The 21,703-nt window shown below is 34.7% G+C and overlaps 1 protein-coding gene across 2 annotated transcripts; it reads right to left on the bottom strand.

Moving 5' to 3' along the window:
* Positions 1–2,381: 2,381 nt before the first annotated feature.
* On the bottom strand, positions 2,382–3,729 carry P23-1 (Co-chaperone protein p23-1). Of its 2 annotated transcripts, none has more exons than XM_013839853.3 (6): positions 3,574–3,729; positions 3,290–3,476; positions 3,044–3,200; positions 2,906–2,946; positions 2,754–2,793; positions 2,382–2,662 (listed from the first exon to the last, which is right to left on the bottom strand). In XM_013839853.3, the coding sequence occupies exons 1-6, from the start codon at positions 3,576–3,578 to the stop codon at positions 2,556–2,558; spliced, it is 537 nt and encodes a 178-aa protein (XP_013695307.2). In that variant the 5' UTR covers positions 3,579–3,729; the 3' UTR covers positions 2,382–2,555. The 2 variants fall into 2 exon arrangements, with proteins under 2 accessions (XP_013695307.2, XP_013695306.2); XM_013839852.3 differs by having other exon boundaries at positions 3,290–3,482; positions 3,574–3,696.
* Positions 3,730–21,703: the final 17,974 nt, after the last annotated feature.

Below are 21,703 nucleotides of genomic sequence, written 5' to 3'. Positions count from 1 at the left end.
AAGGAATTACAGGGAATAAAATGATTTTTTGTTAAACCATTCTTGAATATCACCTAAAACCATGAGATTTGAGTTTTAATTTTTTTTTTTAACTAGGGGGGGGGGGGGGGGGTTATTGGGAGATGAATTTGTGTAGAGTTTGTGAATTTTAAGAATCCATTGTTATTGGTTCTTGGATTTCAAAAATCTTAGTAGAATCCATTATTATTGGTTTAAGAATTTTCAAAATTCATTCAAATTTCTTGTTATTCAAAAAGTTTAGTTATTATTGATTCTCTAATTTTACCTAAATCTAGTGTTATTGGGAGATGAATTCTATTCATTTTTACTCATAAGATTCAACTTTCAAAATATCATATGTATCCATGTGATTTTCAAAATCCTTGTGATAAAAATACTAGAAAACAAAGTATTTATTCTTACCAAATATCTATTGCACCTTAAATCTAAATTATATGTTCAAAACTATAATTCATTGAATTTATATACTTTTACATTTTTGAATATTTAATTATTTTTAAAAATATTACATTTTTAGTATAAATAATAATAATTACATTTACAAATCTTAATAATTTTAAAATATATATTTTTAAAATAGTTTCAGAAAACATTTTCGAATTTCAAAAAGAAGATTTGAATTTTTTTTTTAATAAAATAGAAATCTTATAAAAATTATAAAAATGTTTGAATTTAAAAAAAAAATATAAAAACAAATTTTTATTTTTTTACTTTTTATTACTTATACATATATACCGTAAGGGGTAAAATAGTCTTTTATATTTTTAATGAAACTTCTTTCGGTCATTTTTTTTTAATACTCTTTTTGTGACAAAATCTTTCAAAATGGCTATTTAAGAAAATTGTTCAATTTTGTATGTATCAGTATTTTTTTTTAATTTGAAAGCAAAAAAATAAATAATCATGCTATATGATTTAGAAAATAAATAATGAAAATTTATAATCATTCTATATTTATTTTACAAATAATGATAGAAAAGAGGTAATACAAATTCATGAAAATCTATATCAATCTAAAAAAGTTATGATCAAATTTCATAAGTCAATGTATATAAATTTTCACAATTCATATAACTTTTTTAAATCTATCAACTCTCAAAATTCGCAAAGTCTACACAAATTCATCTCCCAATAACCCCCTCTAAGAAACTCTCCCCAAACACTCTAAAATCACTTGAAAACTTGAAAACTCCACAACTTAAAATATTTTCAATAACAGTGGATTTCAGAGTACTTTATAAAATGTCAAGTTCAATACAGTGGATTTTAAATGAGTTTTTAAAATTCATGTTTCAATAATAGTGGATTTGTCATTTTGACACAAATCACCTGAAACTCTCAATTGAATACACCCTCCCTAAAAGAATTAATTCTAAATTTCACCTCTGAATGACACTTAACAAAAATCACTTAAATGACTTCTCAATTAATATATAGTAGGATAGGATACAACAAAACATATACTATAAAATTATATGATATGAAAGGAACAAATTAAAAAGAAACAAGTTATAGGCCACGAGAACTGAATCAATCAAATATATTCCATCGCGAGATTAATGGCAAATTTTTTTTTACAATTTCGTTATAATTTTTAATTGATCATGAAAGTTGTGTATACATTTGTAATAATTTTCCTATATTAACCGAAACCAGATTGTGTTATGTTGATTGCGTATATCAGTTTCTTATATTTTTTCTATTGCATAAATTATAGTCAAACATAAAATTAGCAAAAAGAATCAAATAAATATAGGAAATCAATATTATTAGATTTGATATTAAAAAACGCAATAAAATCCTCCATGTATTTAAATTCTAAGATTGATTACCCATTTATTTACTTGAATCATATAAATTTTGTCATACATAATAAGATCTTATTATATATATATATATATATATGTATATGTTTATTATATATATGTTTAGACAAATGAGATATGTTTATACAATATTGTTTTGAACAAAAACCCAACTAATAAAGAAAACAATGCGTCTTTCTACAAAGATGTATGGTTAATTTTATGTTTACAGATGACAAATGAGGAGATGAAAATAAGTAGAAGCTTTGATAACATTATCTTTGTGCATATCTGAAAAATGTATATTAAAAAATAATATAATATTCTTTTTATACGAATATGCATATTTATACGAATACGCATATAAAGAAAAAAGAAACAGCAAACGCATATATATATATATATATATAAAAGGATATTAAACGTTCAACGTGAAAAACAAATAGTATAATCACTATCTAGTTTAGTGTGCAATGATATTACATGTAGTTTATCTAATAAAAGAATATTTTTTTAAAAAAAAGATGTGAAAAAAACTCTACGATGACACTCGAGTAATAACAATTTTGTTAATCACATGTAGATAAGGTTAATAGATAAAAGTGCTCGTCAGATAGTAACAAGGGGATAAAGAGTAGGTTCACTGAAACAATGTCCTTCCCATACCATTACAATACAAACCATTTCAAGTAAAAATAGCATTAGAGAAATCTTAGCATAACATGAAGCTTAATCCTTCTTCGCATTCACTCCTTCTTCATCTTTCTCTCCGTCGATCTTCTTTTCTTTTGTTTCTGCAGCAGTTTCACCCTCTCCATCACCATCCTCCTCTGCAACTGCAAGAAGACACCACAGTTGAGACGAAACTTATTTAACTGCTTGAAACAACACTACGTCGAGATCCTATAGATGGTCCAAAACCTTTACCTTCCTCTCCAATCTCGTCAGTGTCTCCCATGTTAAGACCCTAAAAAAGATAAAGCAACAGCCAACCATTAGTTTCCAATCCAACAAGTAGTATTGATTGATACTTAATGGAAAATAACTTTTCCTCTCAAGAGAGAGTTCGTTGGCCTTACATTGAAATCAAAATCTCCAAAGTCCATATCCCCTTCTCCTCCTACCGTTAATAGATCAGAACAGACAAGTCAGCTAAGTACAGAATGTAAGTAACACTATTAGCTCCTCCACATCAAAGTAAATAAATCATCATTTACCTTTGTCTTCATCGTCTTCATCAACCCATTTATCCCAATCAACTTTCAAGTACAGAGGATGTTTCCCTTCCGGTTTAGTCAACCTGTTCCACCACTTGCTCTCAGCTTTCTTCACCAGGTAAAATACGCTCCTCGAGCTCACACTCGCTTTGCTCTCCTGCAATGCAATCAATCATCAGAGATGCAAAGTCCATAACCGAGTATAACTAACAAAAGACGAGATCCATCATCTCTATCTGCACATACATTCACATCAACACTGTCGAGCAGATCAAGGTCCACCTCGTACAGTGTCTTGCTGGCTCCACTCGTAGCAGAGAAAAAGAACTTTCCTTCAGGCTCAAGCTTAAGCTTTACATCTTCAGCGTCTGGCAACTCCACTGTTATGTAAACCCAATCTGACCTTTGCGCCCACTTCACCGTAGGATGTCGACTGCAACTTTGAAACATATTATTAGGAACCAAAACGTTCCACAGAGCATTGCGCAACATAGGGAGGTATTAAATGCTAAGGGCGAATGAATGAATACCTCATTTTCCGACGATCAACGAGAACAACTCCAGAACAAGAAACAGAGGATTATTCAGAGAAAATAGAAAGACAAGAGGCTGCAATATATGCAGAGGATCATGTTCTGTCTCTAGATGCTTCCCTTGTGTTCTAGTCCCTTTGAGAAAATCAAATTTAATAAATTTAACGAACACCGTGTGGGCTTTTCTCCTTTTAGAAAGCCCACTCTTTATCTCACATTTAATGGGCCTTTGTGCGTGATTTCCATGCAGTCAGACTCCTCCTCGCAGGTCCTATCCTATCAGTAGCCTCAAAAAGTTTTGTTGGGTGAGGCTATTAACATCTCTCTGATTCTAGTTTTCTAGGGCCCTTTAAAAGGATAGTACTAAAACAAACATGATCACAAGACATCAAATTTTTTTTTTTTACAGGAAAGGTACTTCTTATCATTCAAGATTCAAAAGAAACATACATGATTCAATACATAAACTGGCGGATGCATGAACAATTCCCAGACACAAGAGCCCACATAAAAGCGGCAACTAGAACCCACACCGGGGCAACTTACGGCAAACAAAACAAAAGGATGCAAGCCAAAACTTAATCTATAAAAGACTACCAACTGCCCAAGAGCCATAAGAGAATTAAATTAGCAAATTTTAAGACTTAGGAGAGGCCAATGATCGGAATAGTCGCTGCTGCCCATAGCCCGCCACACAGTAATCTCGACCTCCTGCACCTAAGACACCACGACTTATCGTTGCTGTTCATGCCCGCCACACGATAACGTCCAAGAACCAAGACCCTACGACTTCATAACCCGACAGGAAGAACCGTTACACGATTCACACAACCTTCGGATACTGATTCGACGCGCTCAGCGTCCACTTACTCCTAGATAGAAGCCCAAACACACTCTCAACAAAACGAAGCCTTGCCAAACGGACCCCTCCAGACATACGGAAGAAGAACCGAATCTGCAACGACCACTGAAACTGCCACCTTACGAAGTAAAATCTGCTAAATCCATTCTCACCAGTCCTTAAAAACTCCCACCACACTCTTAACAACTACAACAAGACAGGCATTTCAGCTCATGACTACAAGAATTGCAGAGACCGTACCACCGTGCTTCACAACGTCTTCGCCGTGATTCCTTGAAGCACAACGTCTTCGTACACCGAAGAACCAAAGCATCTTTTCTTCGCCCATTACACTACTTCTCCAACCATCTCACCGTCACATGGAAGGTAGATCTGGTATCTAGGAGACGTTTCGCCAATGTCACGCGCCGTCATCAGGGGGCCCATCGAAGATCTACAAAAGGGAAAATTTGATCTTGACAGAACCCTAGGTTCTAAACGCCGACCCTCGCCTCCGACTGCCTCTTGGTTCTCGCCGACTCTCCAAAATAAGTCAATAACCGCCTCCATCAACCACGGAGGGTCTCCGGTAAGGGTCTCAACAGCTCAGAGAACCGCACATATGGAACTAGGTTTATAACAGAGGGGGTGAGGGCAAAGGAAAAGGAGAGAGAGAGGAGAGGAGAGTTACGCCTCTGGTGCCGTTGAGCGGCGACCGGAGCTAGGGTTTCGTCACACGGTTGTTCTCTTTTTGGGTCTGAAGGAGAGAGAAAAGATGGAGAAGAGTGTGACCACTTAACCCTTGCACAAGACATCAAATTTTATAATTTGATTTATTTTGTCTTACTTTATTAGAATAAAACCAATTTTAAAAATAATCTGCAAAAATCTTGCTTAATAAATTTTATTATCTACTATTTTAAAATCAGTGATGATATAAATAATTTGTATCAGGTGAAAGCCCTTTTAATCCAATAGTTTGACTAAAAGCTTATTAATGTTTCTACAACAGCAGGTCTGGGGTTCAAACCCCAGAAATACAAATTATGCAGATTATGGGGAAAAATGTTACCAGAGATTTTTAGCATGGTGCAGTGTGTACCATCAAAACATGGATCTCAAAGGACGGTTCGGAGTGGCGCAGTCAGACGTGCATACACATGTGGTGGTAGAATTGTCGGCTGTATAATCGTCTATATTATATTTTTTATTATTGTAATAGCATAATTAATCGGACGTTAAAAAAAATTTATATCATTTACATACCAAATTAGGTATCATACATTTTTAATATATGTTTTTATCACGATGGAATTTTCAGACCTTAAGCTTATAATCTTTTTTTTTTTTTGTAAACTAAACAAATATTTTGCACAGATGGGGTATCGAACTCAGGTTGCCCACGCGTGATAGAAGTGGTCTTGACCACTTGGAGACATCAACTCTTTATAAGCTTATAATCTTCCATAGATCTAAAGTCAATCTTTGAAACTTCTGATTTATACCATGGGTGATTTGAATCGGGGGCATAAAAACAATATCCATGTACTTCTGTTAGGCCACCCAACATCATGAGTATGTTTTTCTATTTTTAAATTACAACAAATATGATATGAACAACTCTTAATTAAATGATATGTTCCCCATACACATGTAAAATGTTTGGATGAATTTTTCATCTAAATGGGTGTAAAAGAGTGTACACTCATTTCAAAGTAGTATGTGGTTGTAAATCAACAAATATTTTGAAATATAGAGAAGTGGCAAATAGAAAAGTTCATATTAGTGTGTACAATTGATTGATTCGACACACAAGACTGTAACAATAAAAGTCAAAATTGAAAGAGATGTGTTTCTGGTAGGGGCACTTTGGGAAAGAGAAGAAGGCTGCAGAAGGAAGAAACAGATCTTCGGTGTGATGATTTTAGAGGATGCAACATGGAACGAGAAGAGCGACACGACATGTTAGCAAGTTCACGTTCACCTATAAGTGGTGTCTTGACGCGGATAAGTATTTGAAATATTTTCAAATATTTTATTATTTATTTTATTAATTATTTTAAATTTAAATAGTTATTTTTATTGTTTTAGAGTTTTTATGATTTATTATATATAGTCATTGAGGTTTAAGATTGTATTCAGTTTATGATTTGATTAATAAAAGCTAAGAGATTTCTCTTTAATTTTTGTTTTCGGCTAGATCATTGGTGATCTCAACGAATTTAAGAAGACATTGATCTTAGACATTGTTAGACTAAATAAGATCTCTGTGATTATCCTAGTTTTCCGGGTATTCTAAGAATCAACAGATCTCTAATTCTATCTTATAAAGCTTCCGCTACATCAGTTGGTATCAGAACCAACACTTTGATTTCTTAATCGAAGTTTGATTCTGTTTTCTTAACTATGTTGCTTCGGTGTTCTTATCATTGTGATGAATACCCGTTTAGTTGGACGGAGGACACATATAGAGTATACAAAGAAATTACGGGTCCTGCGATTTTTGATACATATGGTGAAGATGTTATGATTGTCGAGCCAATCGATTATGTATTCAAAAAGGATGCATTCAAGACTATGCATTCATACGTGAGAGATTTCAGGGGTTCTATCAAAAGTGAAACACTGAGATCTAATAGTGAAGAAAACAATAGGACTACACGCGCACTGGAATGTTGGAAATTGTGTGGCTGCTCATTGATCAATGCATTAACAAGCCAGGAGATCCGACTACACGGTAGATTTGGAAAAGTTCTTCAATGTTATTACCGGAGAATTATTGAAGATAAATAATTCAAAGATGTATCACGTGTGGGGTCAACAATCAGAGAAGATAATACAAAAAGAATACCTACATAAGAACAAGACTCGAGGGTGAATCTTCTCTAACCCAGAGAGAATGATACTGATAAGTATTTGAAATATTTCTAAATATCTTATTATTTACTTTATTGATTATTTTAAATTTAGATAGTTATCTTTATTGTTTTAGAGTTTTTATGATTTATTATATATAGCCATTGAGGCTTAAGTTTGTATTCAGTTTATGATTTGATTAATAAAAGTTAAGAGATTTCTCTTTAATCCTTGTTTTCGGTTAGACCATTGGTGATCTCAACGAATTTAAGAAGACATTGATCTTATGCACTCTTAGATTAAATAAGATTTCTGTGATTATCCTATTTTTCCGAATATTTTAAGAATTAACGGATCTCTAGTTCTATCTTATAAAGCTTCCGCTACAAACGTGTCTGCAGTGTTGGGTTGGGTGGAATCTCAGGGAGGTTAGGTCTTCATTGACTGCGACCATTTCTTTTCTTTTTATCGAGTGAAATTGTGAATAATGTAAAGATTCTATTGGAGGCACTAAGTTGTACTCAACAATTGTGTTTTTTTGTTCTTTCCTAATGTGACAGTCATTATATAGTTCATAAACCGTCGTATATAACTTTTTTTTCCCGTCTAGTCGTACATAACGTTAATTATCAAACAGGCACGACAATCATGAATGAGATAATAAACTATGCATATATATAATATTTTGTTAGACGATTCAGTGTCCATTTATACCCAAAAAGTAGTGTGGATATGGCTCTGGAATCTCTCAGTTATCCAAAAATAAACGAAGTTTAGACGTTGAATCGTTGATAATTAACAGATCAATATTATATATATGTACATATATATATATCTTCTTTCTTACTGATAATTTCCATGAGCATGTGATGGATGGAGATGATCATAAACCCTAAAGCATAAGAAAACACCTATATCAAATAGAGTTTTGATCGTAACATAACCAATATGCATGTGCGGAAACAAATTGACATTTTTGGCTGAGGTGCCCGCCATCACGACTTCGAGCCCCGGCCACAGCGGATTTAACATCCCTTCTGCTGGGGCGCTGGACCCCCTACGGGAGAATAGTTGGGAATGTGGCTGCCCAGATACCAGAGTTATAAAAAAAAAAAAAAAAATTGACATTTTTGTGGTTGTACAATTCCACTTCGTTCTAGTGGTGTCTTGTTGACACAAGCATGCGGCTGGTAAAACAAACCACAAAGATCATTTTTTTACTGAAGCTCATGTGCTCTCTAGCTTATAGGAAACCAACCACAAAGCTCATGTGCTCTCTATTTCTCAAGTTATTTGTATTGGAGTCAAAACTGTTTTAGGTTTATTAATTATATGTTCGCGTTAAATTTTAACATCTTTTTAATCCTAGGCTAGGGGTGTTCAATCCGGATATTGGTTCGGTTTCGGTTTGGTTTTTCGGTTAGTAAAGTACAACTACAATTCTAAATCCATATTTACTTCGGTTCGGTTCGGTTTATATATCGTCAGCTTTCGCTTTATTCAGTTTTATACCAAAAACATAATCATTTAGTTTGGGATCATATTATATGAATTTTAGAGTCATGTAGTCATAATCATTTATTAAAAAATATTATCTGTTTAAATAAAAGAAAAAAAATAAAAAAAAATGCTTCTCCCATCTAATAAAATAATCAAATCTAGAATTAAAATCAAGTTCGAAATTTTGAAATTAAAAATAAAAAACAAAACAGAAGCACAAAGCATGAAAGAAAAGTTAATATATTCTTCCATATTTAGTGTTCATCAAAGTCATGTTTCTTCGATTCAACATGAAACTCTATTCGTTTATAGATAAGAAAAAAAGTTATGAAGAAATTCCACTAATTATTGTCCATCAAATTTTTAATCTTTAGTTCAATTTAGTCAATGCTAAAATAAAGCAAAAAATTAAAAAAAAAGAAGACTAAGAAAATACGAAACCTCGGCTGCGATGAATTGTTACTTAATTATAAGTGTTTTACAAATTAGAGCTTCTTTATTACTGTAAAAAAATATGGTAATAGTTATTAGCAAAAAAATTAATTTATCTAACAAATAGATTTTCATCTGTAGCTATAAAATATATATATATTTACATGTTTCTACTTTGATCGGTTTTGTTTGGTTTATTCGGTTTAATCGGTTATAAACCAAACTATATCCAAATCCTTTGGTTTTTATAAAAGAATTATTCTTGGGTTCACCCCTAGGGTGAACCTCTAGGTTCACCAGCCAATAAGATTTCTTTATTTCAAATTCGATATCTTTTAAAAAATGAAACAAAATATTATCAAGTTATATTATGTTTTTTAAATAAAAAAGTAAAAAAAAAATAGCATTTACAGAAAAAGAATTAAAAAAAAAAATTTAACGCGCGTCGTCAGCAAAACACTAAACCCTAAATCCTAATCTGTAAACCTTAAATCTTAAACCCTAAACCATTGGGTAAACCTAAACCCTTGGGTAAACCCTAAACCCTTGGGTAAACTCTAAACCCTTGGGTAAACCCTAAACCCTTGGATAAATCCTAAACTCTAAATAAAAACACTAAACCCTAAAACTCTAAACCCTAAATCCTAAACCCTAAGCCCTTGAGTGTTTTAGTGTTTAGTGATTTTGATTTAGAGTTTAAGATTTATCCTAGAGTTTAAGATTTATCCTAGGGTTTAAGATTTACCCAAGGGTTTGGGGTTTAGGATTTAGGGTTTAGGGATTAGAATTTAGGGTTTAATGTTTTGCTGACGACGTTAAATTTTTTTTTTTTTGTAATTAATACTATTTTTTATTTATTTCTTTTTACTTTTTAATTTAAAAAAAATAATATAATTTGACAATATTTTGTTTCCTTTTTTAAAAGATATCGAATATGAAATAACACATTCCTATTGGTTGGTGAACCTAGAATTTCACCCTCGGGTGTGAACCCAAGAATAAATCTTTATAAAATCACATCCATTCGGTTTGTAAGGTATATACCAAAACCAAACCATATTGTCTATTTCGGTTCGGTTCGGTTCGGTACGGTTAGATTTTACCATACTGAACGGTCCTAATCCTAGCATAGATCTCCATACGTCATAATTTAAAGTATATCGAAATGGAAATGCAACGATTTTCAATAGTTTAATATTTAATATGAAAACCATTAATTTTATTTGGTCTTGTACGATTTTAAAGCTTAGATCGCACGATTTTTGTCCACAAACTATTTGGATAAGTTTTCAGTTAATTTTGACTATGAATAGCAATAGTAACCATGCATGTAATTCGATTAATTACTTTTTCACATTGTTCAGTGGTTGATAATGACTTCGTTCTATCCCGTTTAGAAGCCTTTCGAAAATTATAATTCTCAAACCCATTAATATGAGCGTATATGATAATTTTCTTAATACCATTACCACCTATTTAGTTTAACAAAGAGTAACCAAGTCCTGAATCCAAGACATTTAACTTTGCATATATATTTTTGAGTGACAACAATTTATAATGTTTGAGTGATAACTATTTATAATGTACCAAATAAGAATCGATATATATTTGTCCTAACCAACAAAACGACACAGCAGTATAGTAGTTTATGCTTCCTTCACTTAAAAAACTCCTTCAACACGAATCAAAAATCAGCAAGTTGATATGTCATACTTAAATTGATGTATACATAAGCATATATTCGAACTTCACTATGATCAAATAAAAAAAAAAAACTTCTTTAAAAAACATTAAGGATTGGGTGAGGATGTCTAGCATGAATATAACGAGGAATAATCAAGAAAAGACAAACAATTTACAGTAACAAATCAAATCAGACAGTATGATCCGAAATAGTAATAACTGAAAAGATGGTGAAACGAAACTTATTCTTTTTCTTTTTTTTTTGCAACTGACGAAACTTATTCTTACCACCATATAGAATCGAACATTGTCGTTATTATTGAAATCGGGAATTTGGATTTTGGACAATGGGCATTTTCTTCTGTTCTTATTCTTTTATGTGGCCAATAATTGAGAATATTGGAATTAGAATTCCACAAACGACATTATTACAAAACTTTCTTTTATTATTTGTTAATTATTATTGTCGTTGTTGAGCTTGTTTGGGTGGGTTCGAATCAAACATGAATACCTTTGACATTATTATGATCATGTTATGCATGGTCATATATATGCTCATCAATATCATCCACAGTCGATCTATGTACGTATGCATGTCTAATACTCACATGTATGCATATATTTGTCTGTGAGATTCATCACATACATGTTATACTAAGACACTCGTAAACAGCACGTTTGTTAAAAAATTTAGATGGATTTATTGAATAAAAATGATTTTCTATAGGGTGTGTGTGTGTGGTTTGTAGGTACAGATGCATGTAAGGCACTATACCAAACGAGTGTTGATTATTCTCACAATCCTTCGGCAAAATTCGTCACGGCATCTTTTGTCGTGAACGTCTGTCTATGTGTGCATCTTTTTCACGGTCACTCGTACGCGCACTTACTCTTGCGAATATGATCAATATGATTAGTAAATAGAGCATTCAGATTCATATTTACCATATGATTCTTATAGATTTTTATTTTATCCAAATAACTTATTCCTAATAACTATGTAATAAAAAAAAAAAATATGTACGCTAGAAGACAATATAGACGATGATTATTCAGGGCCGACCCTGAGAGTAGGCCTGGGCAAAATAACCGGAACCGAAGAACCGAACCGGAACCGAACCGAAATACCTAAAACCGGAACCGGACCAATATCCTCAAATATCCGAACGGTTCCTATATTTTTATATCCGAAATAACCGAACCGAACCGGAACCGAACTGAGAACCGAACGGGTACCCGAATATATAAAAATATTAATTATATATACATATAACATCACTAAATATATATTTTTAATTTAAAATTCTATTAAAAGTATTTGAAAATAGTTGAGGATAACTAAATTATTATAAAGTATCCAAACTACCCGAAAGTATCCGAAACTATCCGGATAGTTTTATCCGAAATATCCAAAGTAATCCGAAATATCCAAATTTTTTTATCTAAATCATCCTAATTATTTGATATTTTATCTTAAATAACCAATATTTTATCCAAATTATCCGAACTACCCGAACTATCCGAACCCGAACCGGATCCAAATGAGAACCGAACTTTTTCCGGATATCTTCCGGTTCCTACATTTACTATCCGAATCGAACCGAACCCGAAACTATCCGAACCGAACCGAACCGAAAATAGGTCAAGTACTAAATGGATCCTCTAACCCCTATCCGAACTACCCGAAACCCGAAATACCCGAACCGAACCGAACCGATACCCGAAATGCCCAGGCCTACCTGAGAGTTTGGAGGTCCAAGACTATTTAGTAAAGATTTCAAAAATTTAGGGGCCTAAAATTTTTACAAATTGGAGATTTATTTATGTATAAAAATTTTCAAAAATTTTGGGGGCCCAAAACGAATGTTTCATTGGGCTTGGTCCAGGACCGGCCCTGTGATTATTAGAAAATGGTATTGGGTTTCATTGTCCAAGAAAACAAAATGTGTTTAAACACGGTATAGATGGTTGTATACACTTATACTCCCGGTGCTTCACTATCGATTGATTTCATATTTTTCCGTACATGTTAGTTTTAGTTTTTGTTTTGTACGTAGGCATAGTTTAATTCATCAATAGAGGTTTTTGATGATGGATATGCTCATGTAATTTAACTGTTGCAGGAACATGTGAATTTTTATATAGAATGTTGTTTTTCTGTGTAGATATACTATTGCTCAGGGGAACATCCCTCTCATTTAGTTATTTAACTAAATGACACGCCATAATCAATATTGGTGGTTCTTAATCTATGTAAAAATAATATAAATCATCCATTTAAAAACTGAGAGGATATTATGTAGTATCTTAGTTTTATCAAATGAACCTTAGTTTTAAATAATAGTTAGTATTGAGATTAGTTGTAGCGTCTTATAAAAGTAATGAAAAAGTATATCTTTATTCATAACGTAGAGGTTCTTTATATAGGAGATTACACCGTCATAGATAAATGGAAAGATTACATGAGTCATCTACAATCTGGTTCATAACACTCCCCTTGGATGCCATAGCCATTTAGGGCATGTAATGTGCTTTAATGTTGCCTCATTAAAACCTTACCAGGAAAACTCAATTGGGACAAAACCATGGTGAAGGAAAAAGAGTACAACACACATTACTCCCCCTGATTTGGACATTACTGAAGGTCCCTTGGACCTCTCCAATTTTCTGCAATCTGTGGGTGATGAAGATCTTGGGCAGAATATGCTTCGTCCTCGAACATGATAGTTGATTCTTCTTTACCATAGGCCATGGCACAATCTGATCGAACATATTGAGTCCTCGATCTCAAATACACACACACGAAATCTTGGATGATGTTGCTGTGATATGCGTGTACCACCATGTGTAAAACATAACATGTCTGAAAACAAATCAACAAAACCAAATAACCCTTCTTTGGGCTGGTTAATATAAAATAAACCAAAATCAAAGGCTTCTTCATCGTCCTTCTTATGGACCAATCAGATCAGTGTTTAAAACAAGACTTCTGCATCGTCCATCTCAAGACTAAATGGACTTCTTTATCGTCCACCTTTGGACTGAATGGATCTTAAAATAATCCGTGTACTTGGCCTCAAATAAAATCACCCATAGTTGGCTCAATGTACTTTATTATTGTGGGAAAATCATATCCAACATATATCCTAATCCTCCTTTTGAGGTCCCATCTTAGTTCTCTGTGGTGGAGTAATTAGTACATAGACAACACATCTAAATGTCTTATGATGGGGTAGGTCTGGCTCTTGACCCGTTAATAATTGTGATAGGGGATATCTATGCTCACTAAATGGTCTGATGCGTATTAACTTAGGTGCATATAAATTTCGTGTGGCCCAAACTGTGAATGAGAGTTTTGACCTCATAAGTTATGGTCTATCAATCAACTATTTACGTTTTAAAAGATTTCGGCCAAGCCGTTCTTGGTACGGACATGTATCACAGAATTGTCCACACTTACCCCATGGACATACCATAATCATTTAAACGCTTGGGACATGTATTCACCAGTATTATCTAGACATATAGTCTTTATTTATGAAAAAGGGGCTCGTAGCCATTTTACTAGTGATGGCTTAATGAGTTTCCCATGTGTACATGCTACACACGTGAGATTCTTTAGGATAACTCTTCTTATCTTTTAATGTGTGCCTTTTGAATATTAATTTTCGCATCATGTTTGGACCAGGATGGCCAATCCGGTCGTGCCATAAAGTGTATATTTTTGCAGGCTTTTAGCCTCTATTATACTGATCTATGCATAGTCTAGGTCAGTAGAGAATGCAGGTATAGTCTTTAGGACTTATTATGGTCTTGGGCGATTTTATACATATATTTGAAGGAACTCTTTGTTTCATTCGTCCACTGTTTCAATATGAAAACCATTCATTCTTATATCTTTAAAACTCAATAGGCTGCTCTTGCTCTTAGAGCTGGGTGAATATAAGACATCACTGATTTCTAGATGCATACCCTTAGGCAATAATATATTAGCCTAGCCATAGTCTTCTTTCAGACTGGCGATACCTGCTTTAGTTCTTATATTGGCGTTTTTCAGTGTACTCATATAGAAAAATCATTCATTCATTTAATCTAAGCAGACAATGTAATAGAAATAAATTCAAGGAGATAAAAATCAGAGAAAGCATACACTACAAGAAAACGTGCCCATAACAACGAACATTTACGACGAAAATATTTCTTCGTAAATTTACATGGGCTTTACAACGAAATTACGAGGAATCTAACTTTCGTCGTAAACGCCATGTAAATTTACGACGAACTGATTTCGTCGTAAACTCCTTGTAAGTTTACGACGAATGTACGTGGAATGAGAAATACGTCGTAATCATTACATCGACATTACAATGAAGCATGTTACCGTTATATTTAGGTGAAAACGTGTATTAAATGTGCTTTAACTTACCTAATTTCGTCGTAAAGTCGTTGTAAATAATATGTTAAAACCATGTAAAATCCATGTAAAATATTCCTTGTAAAATCGTTGTTATATTTCAACTACCCAACTCGAAAATTTCTCTATATATATGTCATTTCCCACAACTCTCTTCCTCACAACACACAAACGGGAGAAAAAAAAATCCGAAAAAAAAATCAGAAAAAAAAAGATTTCAAAAAAAAATCTAAGAAAAAAATGGCCGGTGGCGGTAGTATTTACGAGTTACGGAGTTGGATGTATTTGCACAAAGATTCCGCCGGGAGGGTGACGAACGCATTTCTGAGCGGGTTAGAGACATTCATGCACCAGGCGGGCTGTACACCGATCACACAGGAAAGCGGTAAGATGTTCTGCCACTGTCGGAAATGCAAGAATTCAAAATTTGCACATAGTGAAACTGTATGGAAGCTTTTTGTAAACAGGGGATTTACACCACAGTACTACATTTGGTATCAACATGGAGAGGGTTATGGGGGAAATGAAGCTAGTAGTAGTAATAATAATTTTGAGGATGGTCATCATAGTGAAGAACCGAATCATTTGCATAATGAATATAATTATCATCAAGATCATGAGCAGATGGTAGATCATGATAGGGTTCAAGATATGATTAGTGATGCATTTTTAGAAACAACTACAACAATAGCTGATGGAACTGGAAATGTAGAAGAACCTAATTTGGATGCAAAAAGGTTTTATTAAATGCTAGATGCTGCAAATCAACCAATCTACACTGGTTGTAGAGAAGGTCTCTCTAAATTGTCTCTAGCAGCTAGGATGATGAATATTAAAACGGATCATAATTTACCTGAGAATTGCATGGATGCATGGGCGGAGTTGTTTAAAGAGTATTTCCAGAAGACAACGTGTCTGCTGAATCTTATTATGAGATTCAGAAATTGGTTTATAGTCTTGGGTTGCCTTCGGAGATGATTGATGTTTGCATCGACAACTGCATGATCTACTGGAAAGAAGATGACAAGTTAGAAGAGTGTCGATTCTGCAAAAAACCACGATTCAAACCGCAAGGCCGTGGGAGGAATAGGGTACCTTACCAAAGGATGTGGTACCTACCAATTACAGACAGATTGAAAAGATTATATCAATCTGAGAGGACTGCTGCGTCGATGAGGTGGCATGCGGAACATGTCCAGAGAGATGGTGAGGTTGCACATCCATCAGACGCAAGAGCGTGGAAACATTTCAACAAGGTACACGCAGATTTTGCTACAAATATTCGGAATGTCTATCTTGGATTATGCACCGATGGATTTAGTCCATTTGGAATGTCTGGTAGACAATATTCTTTGTGGCCAGTCATTCTTACGCCGTACAATTTACCGCCGGATATGTGCATGGAACAAGAATTTCTATTTTTGACCATATTAATCCCTGGGCCGAAGCATCCAAAACGGTCTCTTGATGTTTTTCTTCAACCGTTGATAGAAGAGCTAAAGCAATTGTGGTCAGAAGGGGTGAGGACGTACGATTGTTCCTTGAAAAACAATTTTACGATGCGAGCAGTTCTGCTGTGGACGATAAGTGATTTCCCTGCTTATGGGATGTTGTCTGGCTGGACAACACATGGAAGATTATCTTGTCCATATTGTCTTGGATCGATGGATGCTTTTCAACTGAAGAATGGTAGGAAGAGTTGTTGGTTTGACTGTCATCGTCGCTTTCTTCCACTTGCCCATCCGTACAGAAGAAATAAGACATTGTTTCGGCACAAAAAAATTGTCAGAGACGGTCCTCCTCCATATCTCACCGGCCAGCAGATCGAAGCAGACATTGATTAATACGAAGCTCAGGAAACAGTTAAAGTTGGAGGAAATTGGCATGTTCCTGGAAATATGCCTGATGGATATGGTGTATCTCACAATTGGCATAAGAAAAGTATATTTTGGGAGCTACCCTATTGGAAGGATCTTCTCTTACGCCACAATCTGGATGTCATGCATATTGAGAAGAACTTTTTTGAGAACATCATGAATACATTACTTAACGTCCCAGGGAAGACAAAAGATAACAAAAAGTCAAGGATGAACTTACCTGATATTTGCTCAAGAAGTGAGTTACATATCAAGAGCAATGGAAACGTTCTTGTTCCCATCTTCCGGTTGTCATCAGAAGCCAAAACAACCTTGTTTGACTGGGTTGCATCAGAAGTTAAGTTTCCCGATGGTTATGTTTCAAATCTGTCAAGATGTGTTGAACGAGGTCAAAAGTTCTCCGGAATGAAGAGTCATGATTGTCATGTGTTTATGCAACGACTACTTCCATTTGTTTTTGCCGAGCTCATTCCAGCAAATGTCCATGAAGCACTTGCAGGTAATTATAAAACGTTAATATATATACATGCGTTATGAAATGTTATTAATTTGATTACTTTTGCAATATACAGCCATCGACGCTTTTTTCAGAGATCTCAGTACACGTACGTTCAAGGAAGAAGTCATCGAACAACTTATCATAACATTCCGATCATATTGTGCAACCTGGAGAAGATATTTCCTCCTTCATTTTTTGACGTCATGGAGCATCTAGTTGTCCACCTACCGTATGAAGCATTGCTTCGTGGACCTGTTCACAACGGATGGATGTATCCGTATGAGCGACAGATGAAACATTTGAAGGGGAAGGCAAGAAATCTTGCAAAGGTGGAAGGTTCAATAGTTGCGGGAAGTTTGACAGCCGAAACATCTAACTTCACATCATATTACTTTGCTCCAACTGTTCGTACGAGGAAAAGAGTTCCTAGAAGATATGATGATGGTGGAGTACCGACATCATATCCAATTGATGGTGTTCCTGACATTTTCTGCGAAATTGCACGGTTTGGTGGTAAAACGAAAGAAGTATGGTGGTCATGTGAAGAGGATAAACATAGTGCCCACACTTATATTATGCTCAACTGCGAGGATGCAGTGACCCGTTACTTTGAAAGGTAAATATTTTTGTGAATGTTAATTATATGAATTGCAGTTAATTATGTATGACTTGATTATTTGTTTAATTTGCAGCATGTTTGTATCTCAAGTTGAAGAAGCAATACCAGGAATATCTGCAACTGATGTGGACACACGTAAAGATAAGCACTTTGTCAAGTGGTTAAAATCACAGGTACGTAATATATCTCATACATTGATTAATTAAGTAAGTGTTTTAATACTTCAATATTAATTAAGAATAACTGCTTTTGGCAGGTTGATTATGACGATCCTTATTATCCCGTATGGTTTCACGAATTGGTTCAAGGTCCAGTTGCAAAGGTCACCACATCACCTATGTATTTCACACAAGGATTTACCTTTCACACATACGAGTATGGGAGACATCGGGCAACGAGTAACTACGGAATATGTGTGAAAGGTGAAACGGACTTTTACGGGATCTTGCAGGAGATTATTGAAGTGGAATTTCCAGGGTTATTGAAGATAAAATGCGTCCTCTTCAAATGTGAATGGTTCGATCCTGTTGTGAACCGAGGGATTCGGTATAACAAATTTGGTGTTGTGGATGTCAATTTTGGGAGAAGATACAACAAATTTGAGCCTTTCATTTTAGCTTCACAAGTCGAGCAAGTAAGCTTCCTTCCTTATCCTCGGCTTCAAACTTCCGGGATAAACTGGTTAGCTGCTATCAAAATTACACCTCGTGGACGCATTGTCGCTGGAGAAGAACCGTCCTTGCAAGAAGAAGACGCTATCAATGAAGTTGAGGTACCAGAACAACCAACTGATGAAATCCTTTTGATCGACCCGCAAAACTTTCAATATGAAGATATTCCCGAAGATGCGACAGATGAAGCACGTGAAGACGAGTTCGAGAGAAGCGACGATGATGATTGTAATGATAGTGATGAGAACGAAAACGATTTAGAGTGATGTAATATTGATGAGAACGAAAACGATTTAGAGTGATGTAATATATGTCTTTGATGTTGTATTTCTCTATTGTAACGTATGTTTAAAGAAATATTGTTTTTTTACCACCCTAATGTATGTGTAACAAATGTTGTTTTATATAATATGTATTTGTGTTAATTTTAAAAAAATTATTTGGAGTTTTAGGGTTTTAGAGTTTAAGTTGGAGAAAGAGCATAAAGTAGTAGAGAAGAAGAGATATGATGTTAGATGATATGTGACTTTGGGGTTTAGGGATTTCATTCTCGGTGTTTAGGGTTAAGCGTTGTAAAATCGTCGTAAACCGATGTTTCCACGTAATTTTGTCGTAAATGGAAAAACACGGGCCTGGTAACTTCATCGTAAACGTGGGCCTTGTAAATTCGTCGTAAACCGACGTTTCGACGTAATTTCGTCGTAAATCGAAAAACGCGGGCCTGGTAACTTCGTCGTAAATGAAAAAACGCGGGCATGGTAACTTTGTCGTAATGTTACGTCGCGTTTACGACGAAACATTTTTTATATATTGGGACGCCGAGACGAGGCTGTCTCGTCCATTCCTCCTAAACTCCTCTCCTCTCCCTAAGGTACATTCTCTTCCCTCCTTTTTTTTTTTTTTTTTAAAAGTTAGTTTAGGTTATTAATTAGTTAGGTAATTAGTTTAGGTGATTATTTAGATAATTAGTTTAGGTGATTAGTTAGATGACGGAATCCTATAGTTTAGGTGATTAGTTAGGTAACAGAATAATTTTTTAATTATGTCGTCATAATTGATTAAATTTATTTAAATTTTTTTAGATGGCTCCTAGAAGGAAACCAGCAGCACCTACTTATGCCCAGTTGTTTGGCGATGGTTCCGGTACATCTTCTTCCGGTCCATCGTCTTCCGATGCAGTTCCAGACTCTCAGACTTCTCAGACTTCTCAGAGAGTTTTTTCGAGTCCTCCTCTTCCACCGCAGATGCCTCCACCTCCTCCTCAAGCGGCTGCACCTGAGCCTGTCCCAGAAGGTGTAGTTCATCCGGATTTGCGTGTGCCTTCATATGCTCCCTTCGCGAGATATACGGTGGAGGATTTGCTTGCCCAGCCTGGACGGGAGGGTTTGGATGTTCTAGACCCCGATAGACCCCGAGGAACTTATTGGTAAGTTATTAATTTTTATTACTTTAAAATTTAATTAATTTTTATTTTGTAACGGTTAAATTGTTTTTTTTTCAGGTTTGGGGCTAACATCCGTGTTAGCCGGAGCGTTTCGGCGACGATTAAGGGTTACTACGACGGGGCATACCCGAACTGGAGCAAGACACCAAATCACGTTAAGATCACGTGGTTTAAATGTTTTGCGGTAAGATTTTTAAATTTAATTAAATTTTCACTTTTATATATATATATATATATATATATATATTTTTAATATTTATTATTAATTGTAATTTTTTCAAAATTTTTATGTTTCAGCAAAAGTGGCATTGGTCTTTGGGAATCACCGAGAGGGTGAAGGCGGAATTCGTTGCAAAGGCAAAGATACGCCTCTGCAACACAGTCTCTGATTGGAAGGACAAGTGGGAGATCTACGGGTATGAGGGAAAGCCCACTGAGCTCACGACGGATGTGTGGGATGGCCTCATCGCCTATTGGGAGCACCCCTCTTCGATCAGAAAGGCCAATTCGTGCTCGGCTTCTCGAAGGACGAAAGATAAAGATGGTCATTTGCCAATGCTTCACAGAACCGGACAAAAACCTCATGCAGGAGTCCGTCTAGAAGCTGTAAGTTTTGTTTTAAATATATATTTTAAAATATTCAATTAATATAATTTATAATATTTAATTTAATTTTTTTTTTGTAGTTCGAGAAGACGGGAGTCTTACCTTCTCTGTCTGACCTATTCAAGATGATTCACGCCACATCCGACGGAGTTTTTGTGGATCCTGCATCTGGGATTCCTCCAATCAAATAGGGCATTTGGTAATAACACCGTTCTTTGGTGATCATATCTCGATTTTTTAACTCTGTCCAAAGGTTTAGAGGATTCTCTATAGTCAGATACTGATCTTTGAGACTCTTAATAAGATGATGGCTAATAATTAATATTCTCATGTATCAATCTTTCTCATTTGGCATTATCGCCTTTTGTGATTCATTCACCAAGTCTTTTTGACTTTAGGATAATCTTTGTATCCAATGCCCACTGTAAATGATTATCTCCAGAGAGATTTAGGGCAGCAAAATCCAGGTTGATTTTTGACATCTCAAATCATATATCACTCAATATTTAGGTATAATTTTCATGCGGCCTTACTCTTAAAAAATAATCAATTCGGATTTCAATCTTGTGAGGACAATGAGACTATCAATCTTAAAGACATTTAATCAATCAGTCAATTTCTAGCAAGTCTCAGCAATACTATTTCTATGTGCTCATAATATTATGGTTTATCAAGACTAGCAAAA

This window comes from Brassica napus, chromosome C5, assembly GCF_020379485.1.
Source record: "Brassica napus cultivar Da-Ae chromosome C5, Da-Ae, whole genome shotgun sequence".
NCBI classification, from domain to species: Eukaryota; Viridiplantae; Streptophyta; class Magnoliopsida; order Brassicales; family Brassicaceae; genus Brassica; species Brassica napus.
The sequence above is the reverse complement of the archived record's forward strand: the minus strand, read 5'-3'. Positions and strand labels throughout refer to the sequence as shown.

What these genes read in the sequence shown, in the direction of transcription:
- P23-1 (XM_013839852.3), bottom strand. An exon ending in TCGACAGTGTTGATGTGAAT is followed by an intron (nt 3,201 to 3,289) that starts GTATGTGCAGAT and finishes ATTGCATTGCAG; the next exon opens with GAGAGCAAAGCGAGTGTGAG. An exon ending in TGAAGACGATGAAGACAAAG is followed by an intron (nt 2,947 to 3,043) that starts GTAAATGATGAT and finishes TATTAACGGTAG; the next exon opens with GAGGAGAAGGGGATATGGAC.